Here is a 13,447-nt window from a genome sequence, read left to right on the forward strand (position 1 = left end):
GGTCCCCTGCCCTCCCCTGGGAGCTCCCGACCTGACTGCCCAGCCCCACCTTGGTTTCCTGAGGAAACCACTGTCCCTCTTGGGGGGCAGAGTGGCTTTTGCTGCCCATGTGCTAATAGCTGTAACCATGTGTGTGTGTGCTCCAGGCTGGTGAAGGGCACCGCCTATCACTGGGACCTGCTACTGATTGCCATCATCAATATGGGGCTCTCTCTGTTTGGCCTGCCCTGGATCCATGCGGCCTACCCCCACTCCCCACTGCACGTGCGGGCCCTGGCCTTTGTGGAGGAGCGAGTGGAATTTGGGCACATCTATGAGACGTGAGTGACTCAGGACCCAGGCAGGGACTGACCCTGGGGTGGGGTAGGGTGGGGAGGGGGCCACTCTGGGAATGTCTGGTCAGTCCACATGGGGATGGTAGGAGACATATGTTGAGCCCTGTGGTGCCCGTATGCATGCCTCCCCCTCTCCCCAGGATCGTAAGCGTGAAGGAGACGCGCCTGACCACCCTGGGGGCCAGCATCCTCGTGGGGCTGTCGCTGCTGCTGCTGCCTTTCCCACTGCAGTCCATCCCCAAGGCCGTCCTCTATGGGCTCTTCCTCTACATCGCACTCACGTCCCTCGACAACAGCCAGCTCTGCGAGCGCATCGCCCTTCTGCTCAAGGAGCAGGTATAGTCCCTGGGTCCTCCCCCATGGCCTGTGCCCTGGAACGCCCCCTCCCTAGTGGGCCTTGGCAGTGCCCCACAGGCAGACCTCAGCTACTCGGCCTTCCTCCCTCTGCAGACGGCATATCCCCCCACCCACTACATCCGCCGGGTGCCACAGAGGAAGATCCACTACTTCACAGGCCTGCAAGTCCTCCAGCTGCTGCTGCTCTGTGCCTTCGGCATGTCGTCCCTGCCCTACATGAAGATGATCTTCCCCCTCATCATGATTGCCATGATCCCCATCCGGTGAGCCCCGAGCTGGCCAGGCCATCTCTGGAGGGAAACCCAACCAAACCAGGGTGGCCTCCTCTGTTTGCTTGCTGGGGGTGGGGTGGGACGGGGTCAGGCAGGGGAATGGACCAGGACTAGTATGAGAAAAAATGGGAAAGGAAGGCTGAGCATGGTCAGGGCTAGGATGAAAAGGAAGGGGGGAACAGGGGCTGACTTGGGCCAGATGGAGCCGCTTGGGGTGCCAGAGGCCCTGAACTCTCACAACTGACATGCACACCTCCCCCTCCTCCCGATCAGGTACATGCTGCTGCCCCGAATCATTGAAGCCAAATACTTAGATGCCATGGATGCGGAGCACTGAGGAACCCCTGACCCAAGTCTCCGGCCTTTGACCTTCGGCTTCCTGCTGCCCCTTGCTCAGGCAGAGCTGCACTGCTTCATTTCCCAGGCCTTCCTCCCAACACCGACCCCCAGAGTCTCTACCTCTGTCTGGTTCTTTTTGCACAGCTCTGATTTTCTCTTTGTATGTCCCTCCCAGAGTGCTTTGCTCCCTGGGGGTTCCCCGAGGCCAGGTGGCTCTAGGGGGAGGTTGGGAGGGAATGGCCTGCTCTGCCTCTGCTACACCCCACTCCCAACCCCACCCCCAGTCAGGAAGTAAGGCATCTGACTCTGGGTGGGTCATGGTGAGGAAAGGCCAAACATGGCAGAGACGAACGACACCAGTGGGCCCAGTGGTCAGAGCAGGCCCGTCCATGGCCCTAGCATCGTTGTCTAAGAGTTACACGAACACGTGCATGTGAGCAGTTTTGCCTTTTGACAGTTATGCAGTGATCTCCCATCATTTGGGCTTCAGCCACATGTGCACATCTGACTTTCCCCGGGATTCCTGGATGAATGTCCCTCAGTCCTGCAGGCCCAGGGCCGAGGAGAAACCTCAATCCTACCCTTACCCCTGGGCAAGGAGAGGGAGATTCCAGCCAGAGTGGCATTTCATGGCAGCACAAGGGCTGGTAGGCTGTGCATATGTGTGCACACATGTGCATGCACACACACCCTGGCCTAAAGCACCAGGAAGATGAAGGAGCAGGGGTCGGGGCCCAAGAACTAGGGTTCAGGAGCCCAGGGCTGGGGTGGGGGATTCAGAGCTGAGCAGTGTGGATTTTCTTTTGATAAAAGAGTCACTGCTTGGAAGAGAAATCATTTCCTTGATTGTGTAAGGAACTCACTGTGAGCATTGCAGAGAATAAAGCTTCTGTTTCTACACTTCTACCTGAGCCTCCCCCTTCCAATTTTAGTTTCTGGGGCTCCCACTCTGAGGGGAAGAGGAGGATAAATTCAGCTGCACCTCTGCTGAAGGGTCTAGGGGTGGAACAAGGAGGGCTTTGTGAAAGGGGCTTCGTTTAGGCTGAATCGGTGGCATTCACATGGCTCCCAATGGGAACTTGACAGAGTTGTCTTCCAATAGGCTGTTATCCTACCTTATGCATGAAAAGAGGGTTGGCTAACCTGTAAGCACTCTATGGAGAGGACATGGAGGATGCTCCCAGTAAGACTACCTGTGCTTTCACTCAAATTCCTTGCTAGAAATTTCTAGACATTGGGGCCTTACTCTCTTCTGTTTGAGAGCCCCACTGGAGCCTCTGATCAAGATGGAAGCTCCCTCTTCTCCCTAAATAGCCCTCAGTGTTTTAAGCCTGGGTACTTTTGATTTGCCCAGGGCTGGGGCTGCCATTGGGAAAACATTTCTGGAAGGAGAGCATCCATCTCACTCCTTCACCTCTCAGTAATGGGCAGATGTTTCATAGGATCCTTCTCAAGAGCAGGAAAAGAACCTGTCTCATCTACCCTACTGCTGCACACCAGAATCTCCTTCAGAATGTCCCTGACCTACCCTTAAAAACCTCCAACCTCACATTCCACTTTTTCTCTACCTTGAACCAAAATCTTGTGAATTGCTAGGCCTTTCTCCTAGCTCTGCCTTTGGGGAACAGGCAGAAATGGCCTTTTCTCCATGACAGCCTTTGGAAGATAATCTTGTCCAGGTCCTTCTGACTTTTCCAGGCTAAATGGCCCCAGTGCCTTTCATCATTTGGCTTGCCTGCCAGTCCCTGACTGGTTTCCTTTGGACATTTGATAGCTTGTTGATGCCCATCCTCAAATGTGCCATCCCAAGACTGAGCACAGTATCTGTGTGATCGGATGTGATCTGGCTCTCAGAAGATAGATGTTTGTCTGACTGACATACCAATCCACAAGACCAAGGCCAGTTATGTCCTTTAATCTGTGAGTGCCTATTTTTCTGGTGCTTCATGCTGCTCCCTCCCCCTCCCCCTGCTGTGGCACTCCCTCTGGGGCCCTTGGGGAGCCTGTCTGCAGGAAGTAGCTCTGTAGCTCACAGAGGGCTCGGAATCGGTGAGAGATGGTGTTCTTTACAGCTTTGGGCAGCTCGGCATACCTGTGCAGAGGGAAAGGAGATCAAAGAGACATGTAAAGGGCCCTGAGTGGGGAGCAGCCCACCTATAACCTGCAGATGGTTAGATGCAAAGACCCTGCCACCTCCAGGAGGCCCATGATAATTTCAGGCTGACAAAGTGCCCTCCTTGTAACCACCCCATAGTTGGGAAGGGCCAGGATCATTTTCCCCATTTTACAAATGAGGAAATTTAGGCTCAGAGAAGCAGTGACTTGCCCAGGATCATGAAGCTGGTATTGGAAGTAGGATTTGAACTCAGGTCACCTAACTTCAAATCCAAGGCTCTTTTCATCACACCACACCACACCGCACTTTTATTCTGGAGATGTGACTAGGACAGGAATATTGAATTTTGTTTTCTACAACATCAGTTCAAATTCATTTTCCCACTTTAATAAGTATCTCATTAAGTGCTCTTATAGCCAAGCCTTGTTACATGTAACTCACTGGTACCAAGGCACAATGGAGTTGAATGGAAATATGGATTTATTCTGTGCATCCCTGTAAACACTGCTTAATCACTCAACCTCCTTGGGCCTGGGACGTGTGCTGTGTCAGGGAGGATGGAGATACGTGAGGGCCTTCTTTCCAAACTGGACTTTAAAACAATGGAAGACAGTTCAGCTGAATAGTCAACAGCTTTGTGAATCACCACAGATGAGCTCTAGCCTCGTCACCAAATTCAACTGACAAGCGCCCTCATATCACTAACAACTCTTCGAAAAATAGAGTCCTGAATTCTAGCCCCAGTTCTGTTTCTGACCTCTCCTTCTATAGAAAAAAATATTTAAAAAAAAAACCTCTCAGATGTCTTGTTTTTTATCTCCTATAAACCTGTTTCCCATCTGAAAATGACTAAATGATCATATCTAAGATCCCTCCAAATTCTGATATTTTGAGACCACAACACTCACATATATGGGAAATCACTCTGCAAGACTGAGGGATCATAATTATTAAATGTTAAGGGTGGCTAGAGTGTTCAGATACGGCACCTACACATCTTTCCACCCCACCCAACCAAGATACTCCTCCTTTCTGTCCCTGAGCCAACAGAAAAGCCAGGGATCATCTCAAACCCCAGGACAACAACCTCCTCCTTTACCCCCAACAAGAGGCCCAGCCAGTGATGCTCAGCACCGACCCCACACCAAAGGCACTCATCACCCTCACTCACGTTTCCTCATAGCCATCAGGTTGGAAACAAGGATCCCAACCAAAGTCCCGACAACCTCTAGGTTCCACAATCTTGCCCTAGGGCAGAAAAACAATAAGGAGCCAAGTGAGTTGTAACCTCCCCCTCCGCACCTCTGGGCCCCAGCTCCCCAAACTCGGCTCCCAGATGAGGCACTCAGCTCCTCCACTGTCCTGTCTTCTGTCCTCCAGAAATGCCCATCCTACTCCATCTGTCCTCCAGAGATGCTCATCCTACTCCATCTCCCTCTCTCTCTCTCTCCTGTCGTCACATTTTTTTCTCCCTATCTTTCTGTTGTTATCTCCACCCTAGTTTATCGCCCTCTGTCCTCACCTGTCCCTATCTGTTTGTCACTGTCTCTGTCTTTCTCCATCCAAATCTGTCTCCCTGTTCCCACCTTCCTCTTTCTGTCATCATCTATCTCATCTCTCTCTCTCTCTGCTATCCATTCGGAACCCAACTTTTGTTTCTCAAACCATCTCTCCTGGTTTTTGGCCTGACCTCCCATTTCTGGCCTTGAGCATCCAGAGGGGATCAGCCCCACCTGGTGGTATGTTTAGGGATAGCAGCCTGAGGCTCACAGGCCTTCATTTTATGCCTCTTGCACTCCCTACCCCCTCAACGCCAACATGCCCACATACAAAGGTCTGGCCTTTGAAAAGCTGTACAGGATCTTCTGGCTGGCCAGTGCTGAGTGCAAATGTACAGAGAGCGTAGGCTGACTTGTCTTCAAAGCCCGCGAGTAGTTGGTAGAGACCTGAGCCGAGGGATACAAATGGTCAGAAAGCAAGAGGGGCCCAGGTCAACCTAAGCCCACAGGAGGCCCGAGAATTCAGAGAGAAATGCCGACACAGAGGGTGGAAGGACCTTGAATTCCTTTAAGGGCAGGGAGGTCTAGCTGAGCCTGGTACTGAACCATGGGCCAGGCAAAGTCCTAGAGCTCAAAAGGAGCAACAGGGGAAACTGAGGCCCAGAAAGGGGCAGGGCCTTGCCAGGGTTCACACAGCAAGCCAGGGAGAGGAAGGGGGACCAGAGATCAGGAGCCTTGTCTCCCAGACTGGGGTCCTTTGCAACCCCAGCCTACTTCTCCATGGCTCTTGGGGCCCCGGTGTTCCCATGGGCACCAGCCCCTCTTTGTACGACTCCCACTCCCACCAACCATCACCTACCTTCAGGCTTTAGCTTTTCCAGAAACCACTTTCTGCAAGACAAAGGGGAGGCTCAGAAGGAGATAAAGGCCTGGAACTACCAGGAGACTCCTGCCCCAACATCAGCTAAATGAAGACAGGCACAGGGTCTGTGAGGGAAGGTTACGCTTCCTGAAGTCACACCTCTTTGGGGGAAGCATTCTTACTGGTTTGAACACTGCACCCAGAGGCTCCTTAAGAGACAGGCACCTGGACACCCCCACAGCACAGCACCCTTCCTGGAGCAGGCAACTCAGGAGCCCCTGTCGAACTGAGTCGTCCCCAAGGATGGGCCGAGACGAGAAGCCAGGTGTTTTAGTCTCCAGCCCCATGGGTCTCCATCCAGGAGAAACCTTAGAGATGGCAGGCACAGGTTCAGAGGTGCCCCGGGGGTTTTTCTCACTTATCCATTCACATGATGGGTGGAGGATAACTGGACATAAAGTAGAGCTTTTCCGTGGCAAGGATCCTAGCTGCTCCTAATAATGACAGCTAGCATCTATCCAGTGTCTACCGTGTGCAGGGCACTGGGCTAAGTGCTTTATTTGTATTATCTCATTTGGGTTTCATAACACCCCTGGAGACAGGTGCTATTATTATCCTGAATTTACAGGTGAGGAAACTGAGGCAAACAGAGGGTAAGTGACTTGCCCAGGGTCACAGAGCTAGGAAGTAGTATCTGAGGCTGGATTTGAACTCAGGGTTTCTTGACACTAGACCCAGAGTCCCATGCATTGCTCCACCTCGAGTATTCCCTCTCGAGCAGGGGGATCTGGGATCCCAGGGCAAAGACTGCAGCATCGTATGTCTTGAAATTAAAAAAGATCTTATGGACCACCTGGTTGAAACTTGTCATTTTACAGATGCGAAAACTGAGGTTCAGAATAAGGAGGCCCATGACTCCCGAAAAGTCCCACAGGCAGTGAAGAGCACAGCTATAGGTTCAATCCCCAGCCCTCTGACATCCAGTCCCTTTGTGCCACCCTCCCCCCAAGTTGGGGCTCGAGAGGCCTGGCAGGAGGCCCTTCTGGGAGGGCTCTCAGCAACTGTGTCCCTCCTCCCTTTACCCAAGAAGGGAGATGACCACTGTCAGGCAGGGATCTAGGGAAGGCGTGAGGGAAGAGAGGCTCTGAAAAGTAAGCTGGGCCGGGCCACTAATGGAAGAAGCTGATGTCAGGGAGACTCCATACAGTTGTATCTGCCATGGGGAGAAACAGGGCAGAGGAAAGAGGAAAGAGAGCTGGAGCTGGAAGCCTCCCACTGGTTGTGTGACAGATTTGGGGCCTCTGGGGTTAACAGTCTATTGTCTGAGAAAGGATGGGGAAGGAGGATAAAACATGGAATTGCTTTGGAGAAGGGCTTAGCAGTGCCCCAGAAATGGTAAGCCAGGAAGACCTAGCCCCAGGCCTTGGAGGAGGTAGCACAGAACGACACCACTTCTAATCCTTTGTACTAACACAGCTTGGACTTAATGACTCCTAGGGTCCCTTCTGGCTCCAAACACCACAACCTGCCACCCTGGTGCAGGTGTGGGGTCTAGAGCATGAGGGCTGCCAATTCTAGTCCAGTTCTAGCCGGCTCGGCTCTAACGGGTGTGGCAACCAGGTTGGGCAGCAATTTTCTGCCTACTTACATGTAAGGGCCAGGGAGGCCCCCCAGGGCATTGAAGCAGAGACAGGTGTCCTCCACCAAGACCGGCCCCTGGACCTGCAGCACAAAGACAGACCAGACACACAACCTACACATCCCACCAGATTGGGTCAGGGCTCCACCATGGGCAAAGAGCCCCAGAGGGAGCCTGGCAGAACTCGTTTCAATGAAAAGAACCCTGAAGAACTGGTCACTGAGAACTGAATCAACTTCCTCCTTTCTTGGACAAGGAAAGTAAGGTCCAGGAAGAGGAAGGAATTTGCCTCAGGCGAGTACTCCGAGCACAGACCCAATATTAACATCATCCGATACTCCCAACAGCCTGGTGGCAAGTCAGTGCATTTCAGAGACAAGGCACCTAAGGCACTGACCACAGTTACACGGCTCGGTAGTGGGAAAGCCAGGCCTCGGACCCAGGCCTTTGGACTGACCCATGCAACCTAGTCTACACACAACCAGGCTTGGTCTAAGGAGGACAAACATGTCTCCTGCAGGCACTATCTTCTTCTGAGACAATCTAACTATGCTCTGACAGAGGAGTCTAAGCAGTGCTCTTTCCTCATACCTGTGAGGCAGGCAATGCAAATGTCATCCCCATTTTAGACAGGCAAACTGGCAGACGCAGGCTTTGGCTCCAGGTGACTTGAGCCCCTGGACTTGCTCTTTCCTGTTCTGTGCTGGGACAGCTCTGCCCCTGCCAGGCCAGATTCAGAGGGCTCCTTCTTGTTTAGGGAAAAACACGCTCAGGAGGCAAGCCTGGGGCCACGGGGGGCAGAGGACACAAAGGGCAGAACTGAGGAGGACAGTGAGATCCCAACTCTAATTCTGGCCAAAGCCCCAGACACCAAGCTCTTGTCCAAGTGTGTGATATAGAGTTCAGTCTTTCCATCTGTGAAGTAGAGATCTTGCTCCTAGAGCTCACAGCATGGTCCATCTCTCTGATATAATCACCTCCCCAGCCCTCATGCCCAGCTCCACAGCAGGACAGGACCTACCTGTCTAGCTGCTTCCTGGCATTTCTGGATGGAAATCTCATCTGGTTCCCCTTGGTATTCTGGCACTTCATGAAAAACAGACAGACAGACAGACAGACAGACAGACAGACAGACACACACACACACACACACACACACAGTTACTTGCTGTAGGGAAGGGAAGGGGAGGTCCTGGCAAACACCATGGCTTTTAAAAAATAAAACAAGGACTTACAGTCAATCTTCTGTGGGACCAACTGGCAGGGGAACTTCTCTCCCAGGATCTGGACCACCTGCCCAGAGGAGAGGAGAGGTGACTTCAGTGAGTCTGTCTCAAATCCTGCTCTCTCATCCCTCCCCTCTATCACAAGGGCCCTCAGTGGCTCTGTCCACCCACACCCAAACTCATCCAAGACCGCCCCAAGCTAGAGCCCCAAGCCTGCCCATGCCTGGCCTGATTCTGCCTCCTGGACTCTGCTAACATTGCTTCCCTATGCCCTCCTCACAGCTTTCCCAAATCTTCCCCCTCTTTCAACGAGGAAACAGACTCAAGTTCCATCTTCTCCAGAAATATTCCCTTGACAGTCAAGTTAAGTCATTTCAAAAAGCATTAAATGACTACTCTGCACCAGGCACTGTTCTTAGCACTGGGGAGACAAAGGCAAGAGTCATCTCCTAGGGGATACAACATACAAACAACAGTGTATACATAAGTTGTGTACAGGCTAAGCTGGAGGTGATCGACAGAGACAGAGATAAGGCGCTAGAATTAAGGGGTATCAGAAAGGCTTCCTGCAGAAGCTGGGATTCTAGTGGGGACTCGCAGGAAGCAAGGAAGCCAGGACCTGAAGGAGGCATGGGGACCAGCCAGCCAAAATGCTCAGATCTCGTGTGAGGAACAGGCAGGAGGCTGGTGTCACCAGACGGAGGAGGGCTAGGGTTCAGAGGATAAGCTAGAGCAAGGATGGGGAAATGGGGAGGGAGTGCCAGGTTAGAGGGAACTTTCAAAGCCAAACAGAAGGCTTTATATAGGATCCTGGAGGTATGATATTTACTGAATAGGGGAGAAGGTGGTCAGACCTGCATGCCATACAGCCTGCCTTCACGTTACCCACTCTCCCAAACCTGGCCCTCTAAAGCCTCTTCCAATCTTTTTTCCCTCTGGCCTCACTTTTCTCCCCATGCAGCATATGTCTCACATCCGTACTCTTCCACCACACACTGTTTGCTGGCCGTGGTCCTGCTGTCCTCTCTCCTGAATGCCACTCACCCCTTGCAGGTGTCATGGTGTGGGGGTGGGGACCTCAGGTCTTGTTCACATATAGACTCCATATGATCTCTTTAGCCCCCTCCCAACTTTGAGATTCTGTGCTTCTGAAATGCAACCATACTGGGGATCCTTCTCCTTTGCTCCCAATCATGTGCTGCTAGTTATAAAACCATCAAAAATTTATATTATCTAATCTCAAGAAATTTATATTATATGATAATCTCTCTCATTGCTGTAAAGCTATCCTTAAATTTTGTGCTGATATTTTTTGTTTTTAAATAACCTTCTTTTCTTAATGAGTTATCACTTGTAAAAAAAAGAATACAAAAGAAAGAGGAAAGCAGCAACCAACATGTCAATGAAGTCTGAGAACATATGTAATATTCCACACCCAAAGGCTCCCACCTCTGGAGAGAAGGTGGAAGAATACATACATTTTCTCATTTCTTCTCTGAGGCTAAACTTGGTTATTACAACAGTGTTCAGTTTCAGTTCTTTTAGGCACTCCCCATTTATACTCTTATAGTCATTGAGCTGCTAGTCAAGAGGCAGCTGGGTGGCACAGGAGATAGAGCTGGGGGCCTGCAGTTGGAAAGACTTGAGTTCAAATTCAGTCTGAGATACTCACTAGTTGGGTGGCCCTGGGCAAGTCACCTAACCTTTGTTTGCCATAATCTACTAGAGAAGGAAATGGCAAGGTGCAGTAGTGTATTTGCCAAGAAGATCCCATATGGAATCATGTAGAATTGTACATGCCTGAACAAGTTATTATGGACATTATCTAGCTGGTTTTCTTTACTCTGGGCCTCCTCATCAAAGTTCTCCCATGTCCAGCAATCCTCTTCATGGGCCCTGGAGGCTTCTATCGAACTGCCGGCTGGGGGAACCTGCAGCCTTGAGGCCACATGTGATCCTCCAGGTCCTCAGGTGCGGCCTTCAGACTGAGTCCAAGATTTATTAAAGGGATTTGTTCTGTGAAGTGCAGAGTCAGAGGGCCACACTTGAGGACCTAGAAGGCCACATGGCCTTGAGGTTGAAGGTTCACCACCCCTGCTAAACCTTCTCAAACCCGCTTCTCCATCCTGAAGTCTCTGATCATAGTCCCTTCCTTCCTCCTTTACGGAGAAAGCAGAATCCATCAACCTTGCCCTTTCTTATTCACCACTCAAAACTCATCTTCCCCGGGACTGCTCCCAGTTGTCTGCCTTCTCTTCCTTTCCAAATGCCTCTGTATTCTACTGATTTCTGTGCCTGCTCTATCTCCCTCAGCTCCCAAGAGAACAGAAGTGCCTTGGGGTGCGTGGGTGAGAATGCTCCCCTTTCTCCTTGTATCCATGGAACTGGGAGGTAACATGTTTGTTGAATTAAATGATTTTCAGAGACGGGGGAGGGGGCACATGGGGCACCCCCCAAGTGCTGGGGACACACTGGGTCTTTCCCCCGGGCCGGCTAGCCGGGGCTCCTTAGGGCAAGGCAATGCTCCTTCGGCGTCTGTGCCCCCGGGATCCTGCGCACCCGTGCCGAGTCCACTGAGCCGGAAGGAAGCCTGGCCGTCGGGTAGTCCAGGGAGCCCATAGGCTCGGAGGCCGGCCCGGGGTCACCCTGCCGGGATCTGAAGACGCCACCCCATCAGTGCGAGCTCCGCTCAGGGTCCGGGTCACGGAACCACGGCGCGCCTCCGCAGAGCAGGTAAGGAAGGAAATGACAAAGTGGGAGGGGCTCCAGACCAGAGGGCGGGGCCAGAGAGGAAAGGCGCGGCGTGGGGCGGGGCCTGGCTCGCGCTGCGACCCTCCCCGTCTACGACCGCATGCGCACGTGGCTCCGGAGGCCTCCGACCCCCCCCCCCCAACCGCGCTCTGACGTCACTCGAAGTGATGGAAGAGGCGGAGTCCTCGCATCCCTTCTCCCTCTGCCCTGGCCCATCACCTCTTCTAGCTTCTTAGCATTTCCAGTGACGAACACAACTTTTTTTCCCACCAGCGACGCCGCCATCGGCTCTTCGATCCGGCCCGGTTCTCTCCCTCCAATCCGCGAGTAGCACTATTCGGACCAATGGGGAGGAAGCAGGCGATGAGGAGGGGGCGGGACTAACGGCACCCAATCATGACCATCCGTTTTCACAAGCCCCTCTCCCTCAGACCCGGCAGATTAAAGACGTGCCGACGGACCAATCACCGTGATGCGAAACGTTCCCAGCCATCCAGGAGTCCGAGTGTTGGGGTTAAGGTGTTCCCTTCTTCCGCTCAGGGTGACCAACCAGAAGGCTCCCCGCCACGGCTTCCGGTTTGTAGCCATTGGAATCTCAGGGCGGTCTTCCTTGGTGCTTCCTGTTCCTGTGCCTTCTTCCCTGTGATAGGCCCTGGGATTCAGTGGGGGCGGTACCTCCGCTCCCTGCCCAAACCCATTGGTGCACGGCTTAGCTCGGCCACCTCTTCTTCCGGGAAGCCTCGCCCCTCCCGGTAAAACTTGAACTGGTCACAAAAGAGCAAAGTCTCGTCTCTCCTCGCTCCACGCGGAGGGAATGCTTCCGAGAACTCCCTGGAACGCCCTTCCTCCTTTCCGCCTCCACCTCGTTGGCTTCCTTCTCGTCCCAGCCAGAATCTTTATTCCGGCTGCGGCCGTCTCCCCGCGGATCGCTTCTGTTAAGTCCCAACTCAAATCTCTCCTGCAGGGAGCTGCCCCGCCCCTCAATTCCGGGACCCGCCTTCTTTTATCTGTTTCCTCTTGATCCTGGAAGACGCTCCTTTTGCCTATATCTGGCGTCCGTTACTGTAGGTGCTTTATCGATGACCTGTTGGGAGCTAACCTTGGGAATGAATTTCACGTGTGTGAGTGGAAAGGGAGCTAAATTTCTCTTTGGTGGATGGCAAGCTCAGTATGAACGATCCAGTTTTAATTTTCATTGAGAGAAGCACAGGTTCTAACATGAAATCGTTGGTTCCGTGGTAGTGCCCTGGTCAGTCCGGGGTATTGCTTCAATTCCGGACACTGTCTTTTAGGATAATGTTGAGAAGCTAGAGAGCGACCAGAGGAAGGTAGTTGGATGTCACAGGATCTGTTGAAGGACCTGGGGCTAGAAAAGAGATGTCTTTGGGTGGCTGGGATACACAGTCTGTCCCCATGAAATATTTCCTCTAGGAACATTAGAATTTGGCTCATATGTTAGTCAATGGAAAAAGTAAAGAGCCTTCCTTAACTCCTTTCCTTATCTCAGACTAACAACATGGAATACACGGCATCTTTACTGAACGTGACCTAAAAATACAAAACAAAACAAAAAAAAGATTTATACCCATTTCTTCGAGTCAAAGCAACTCCCTTTTCCTCTCTGATGGATGCATACATTCACAAACAACCTAGAGAGGTCGCAAACTTTTTGGTCTCAGGACCCCTTTACACTAATAAAAATTATGGAGGGTCCCAAAGAACTTATTTATAGAGATGATCGTTGTGAATATTTGTCGTAATAGAAATTAAAACATGAACATTTTAAATTATTATTTAATGAACTTATCACATCTCAACACAGATAAGATTTTTTTTTTACAGATAAGATTTTTTAAATGAAAAATAAGTTGTAGAACAAAAAATTGAGTGTCATTGTTTTGCATATTTTTGCAAATCTCTACTGTTTGGTTTAATAGAAGACCAGTGGATTGCCCTATCTGCTTCTACATTCAATCTCTTGGGATATATTGTTTTGGTTAACAAATAGGAAGAAAATCTGGCCTTGCACAGCTAAGTAGTTGGAAAAGAGA

General features: G+C 51.6%; 2 protein-coding genes across 8 annotated transcripts in view; one reads left to right on the forward strand and one right to left on the reverse strand.

Moving 5' to 3' along the window:
- The window catches only part of SLC4A11 (solute carrier family 4 member 11), a 34,266-nt gene extending 32,622 nt beyond the window's left edge, over positions 1 to 1,644 (forward strand). For all 6 annotated transcript variants that reach the window (XM_072619758.1, XM_072619761.1, XM_072619762.1 and 3 more), the window contains 4 exons: positions 147 to 320; positions 476 to 671; positions 786 to 955; positions 1,238 to 1,644. In XM_072619758.1, coding sequence (XP_072475859.1) covers positions 147 to 320; positions 476 to 671; positions 786 to 955; positions 1,238 to 1,301 — 604 coding nt within the window. In that variant the 3' untranslated portion in view covers positions 1,302 to 1,644. The remainder of the gene's footprint in view (positions 1 to 146; positions 321 to 475; positions 672 to 785; positions 956 to 1,237) is intronic.
- A 1,558-nt stretch (positions 1,645 to 3,202) lies between these two features.
- On the reverse strand, positions 3,203 to 11,973 carry ITPA (inosine triphosphatase). 2 transcript variants are annotated; one of them, XM_072619767.1, is made up of 9 exons: positions 11,858 to 11,973; positions 11,616 to 11,729; positions 8,655 to 8,712; positions 8,441 to 8,505; positions 7,429 to 7,502; positions 5,778 to 5,809; positions 5,250 to 5,365; positions 4,591 to 4,667; positions 3,203 to 3,395 (listed from the first exon to the last, which is right to left on the reverse strand). In XM_072619767.1, the coding sequence occupies exons 2-9, from the start codon at positions 11,679 to 11,681 to the stop codon at positions 3,248 to 3,250; spliced, it is 636 nt and encodes a 211-aa protein (XP_072475868.1). In that variant the 5' UTR covers positions 11,682 to 11,729; positions 11,858 to 11,973; the 3' UTR covers positions 3,203 to 3,247. The 2 variants fall into 2 exon arrangements, with proteins under 2 accessions (XP_072475868.1, XP_072475869.1); XM_072619768.1 differs by lacking the exons at positions 11,616 to 11,729; positions 11,858 to 11,973 and adding an exon at positions 11,205 to 11,395.
- Positions 11,974 to 13,447: the final 1,474 nt, after the last annotated feature.

Source organism: Notamacropus eugenii, chromosome 6, assembly GCF_028372415.1.
Source record: "Notamacropus eugenii isolate mMacEug1 chromosome 6, mMacEug1.pri_v2, whole genome shotgun sequence".
NCBI classification, from domain to species: domain Eukaryota; kingdom Metazoa; phylum Chordata; class Mammalia; order Diprotodontia; family Macropodidae; genus Notamacropus; species Notamacropus eugenii.

Excerpts from the sequence above, each read along its gene's own strand:
- ITPA (XM_072619767.1), bottom strand. The coding sequence starts at position 11,681 with ATGGCGGCGTCGCTGGTGGGAAAAAAAGTTGTGTTCGTCACTGGAAAT. Across the intron at positions 8,506-8,654 it reads GGTCCCACAGAAGATTGACT|TGCCAGAATACCAAGGGGAA; the intron begins GTAAGTCCTTGT and ends TTTTTCATGAAG. Across the intron at positions 7,503-8,440 it reads GCCAGGAAGCAGCTAGACAG|GTCCAGGGGCCGGTCTTGGT; the intron begins GTAGGTCCTGTC and ends TTTGTGCTGCAG.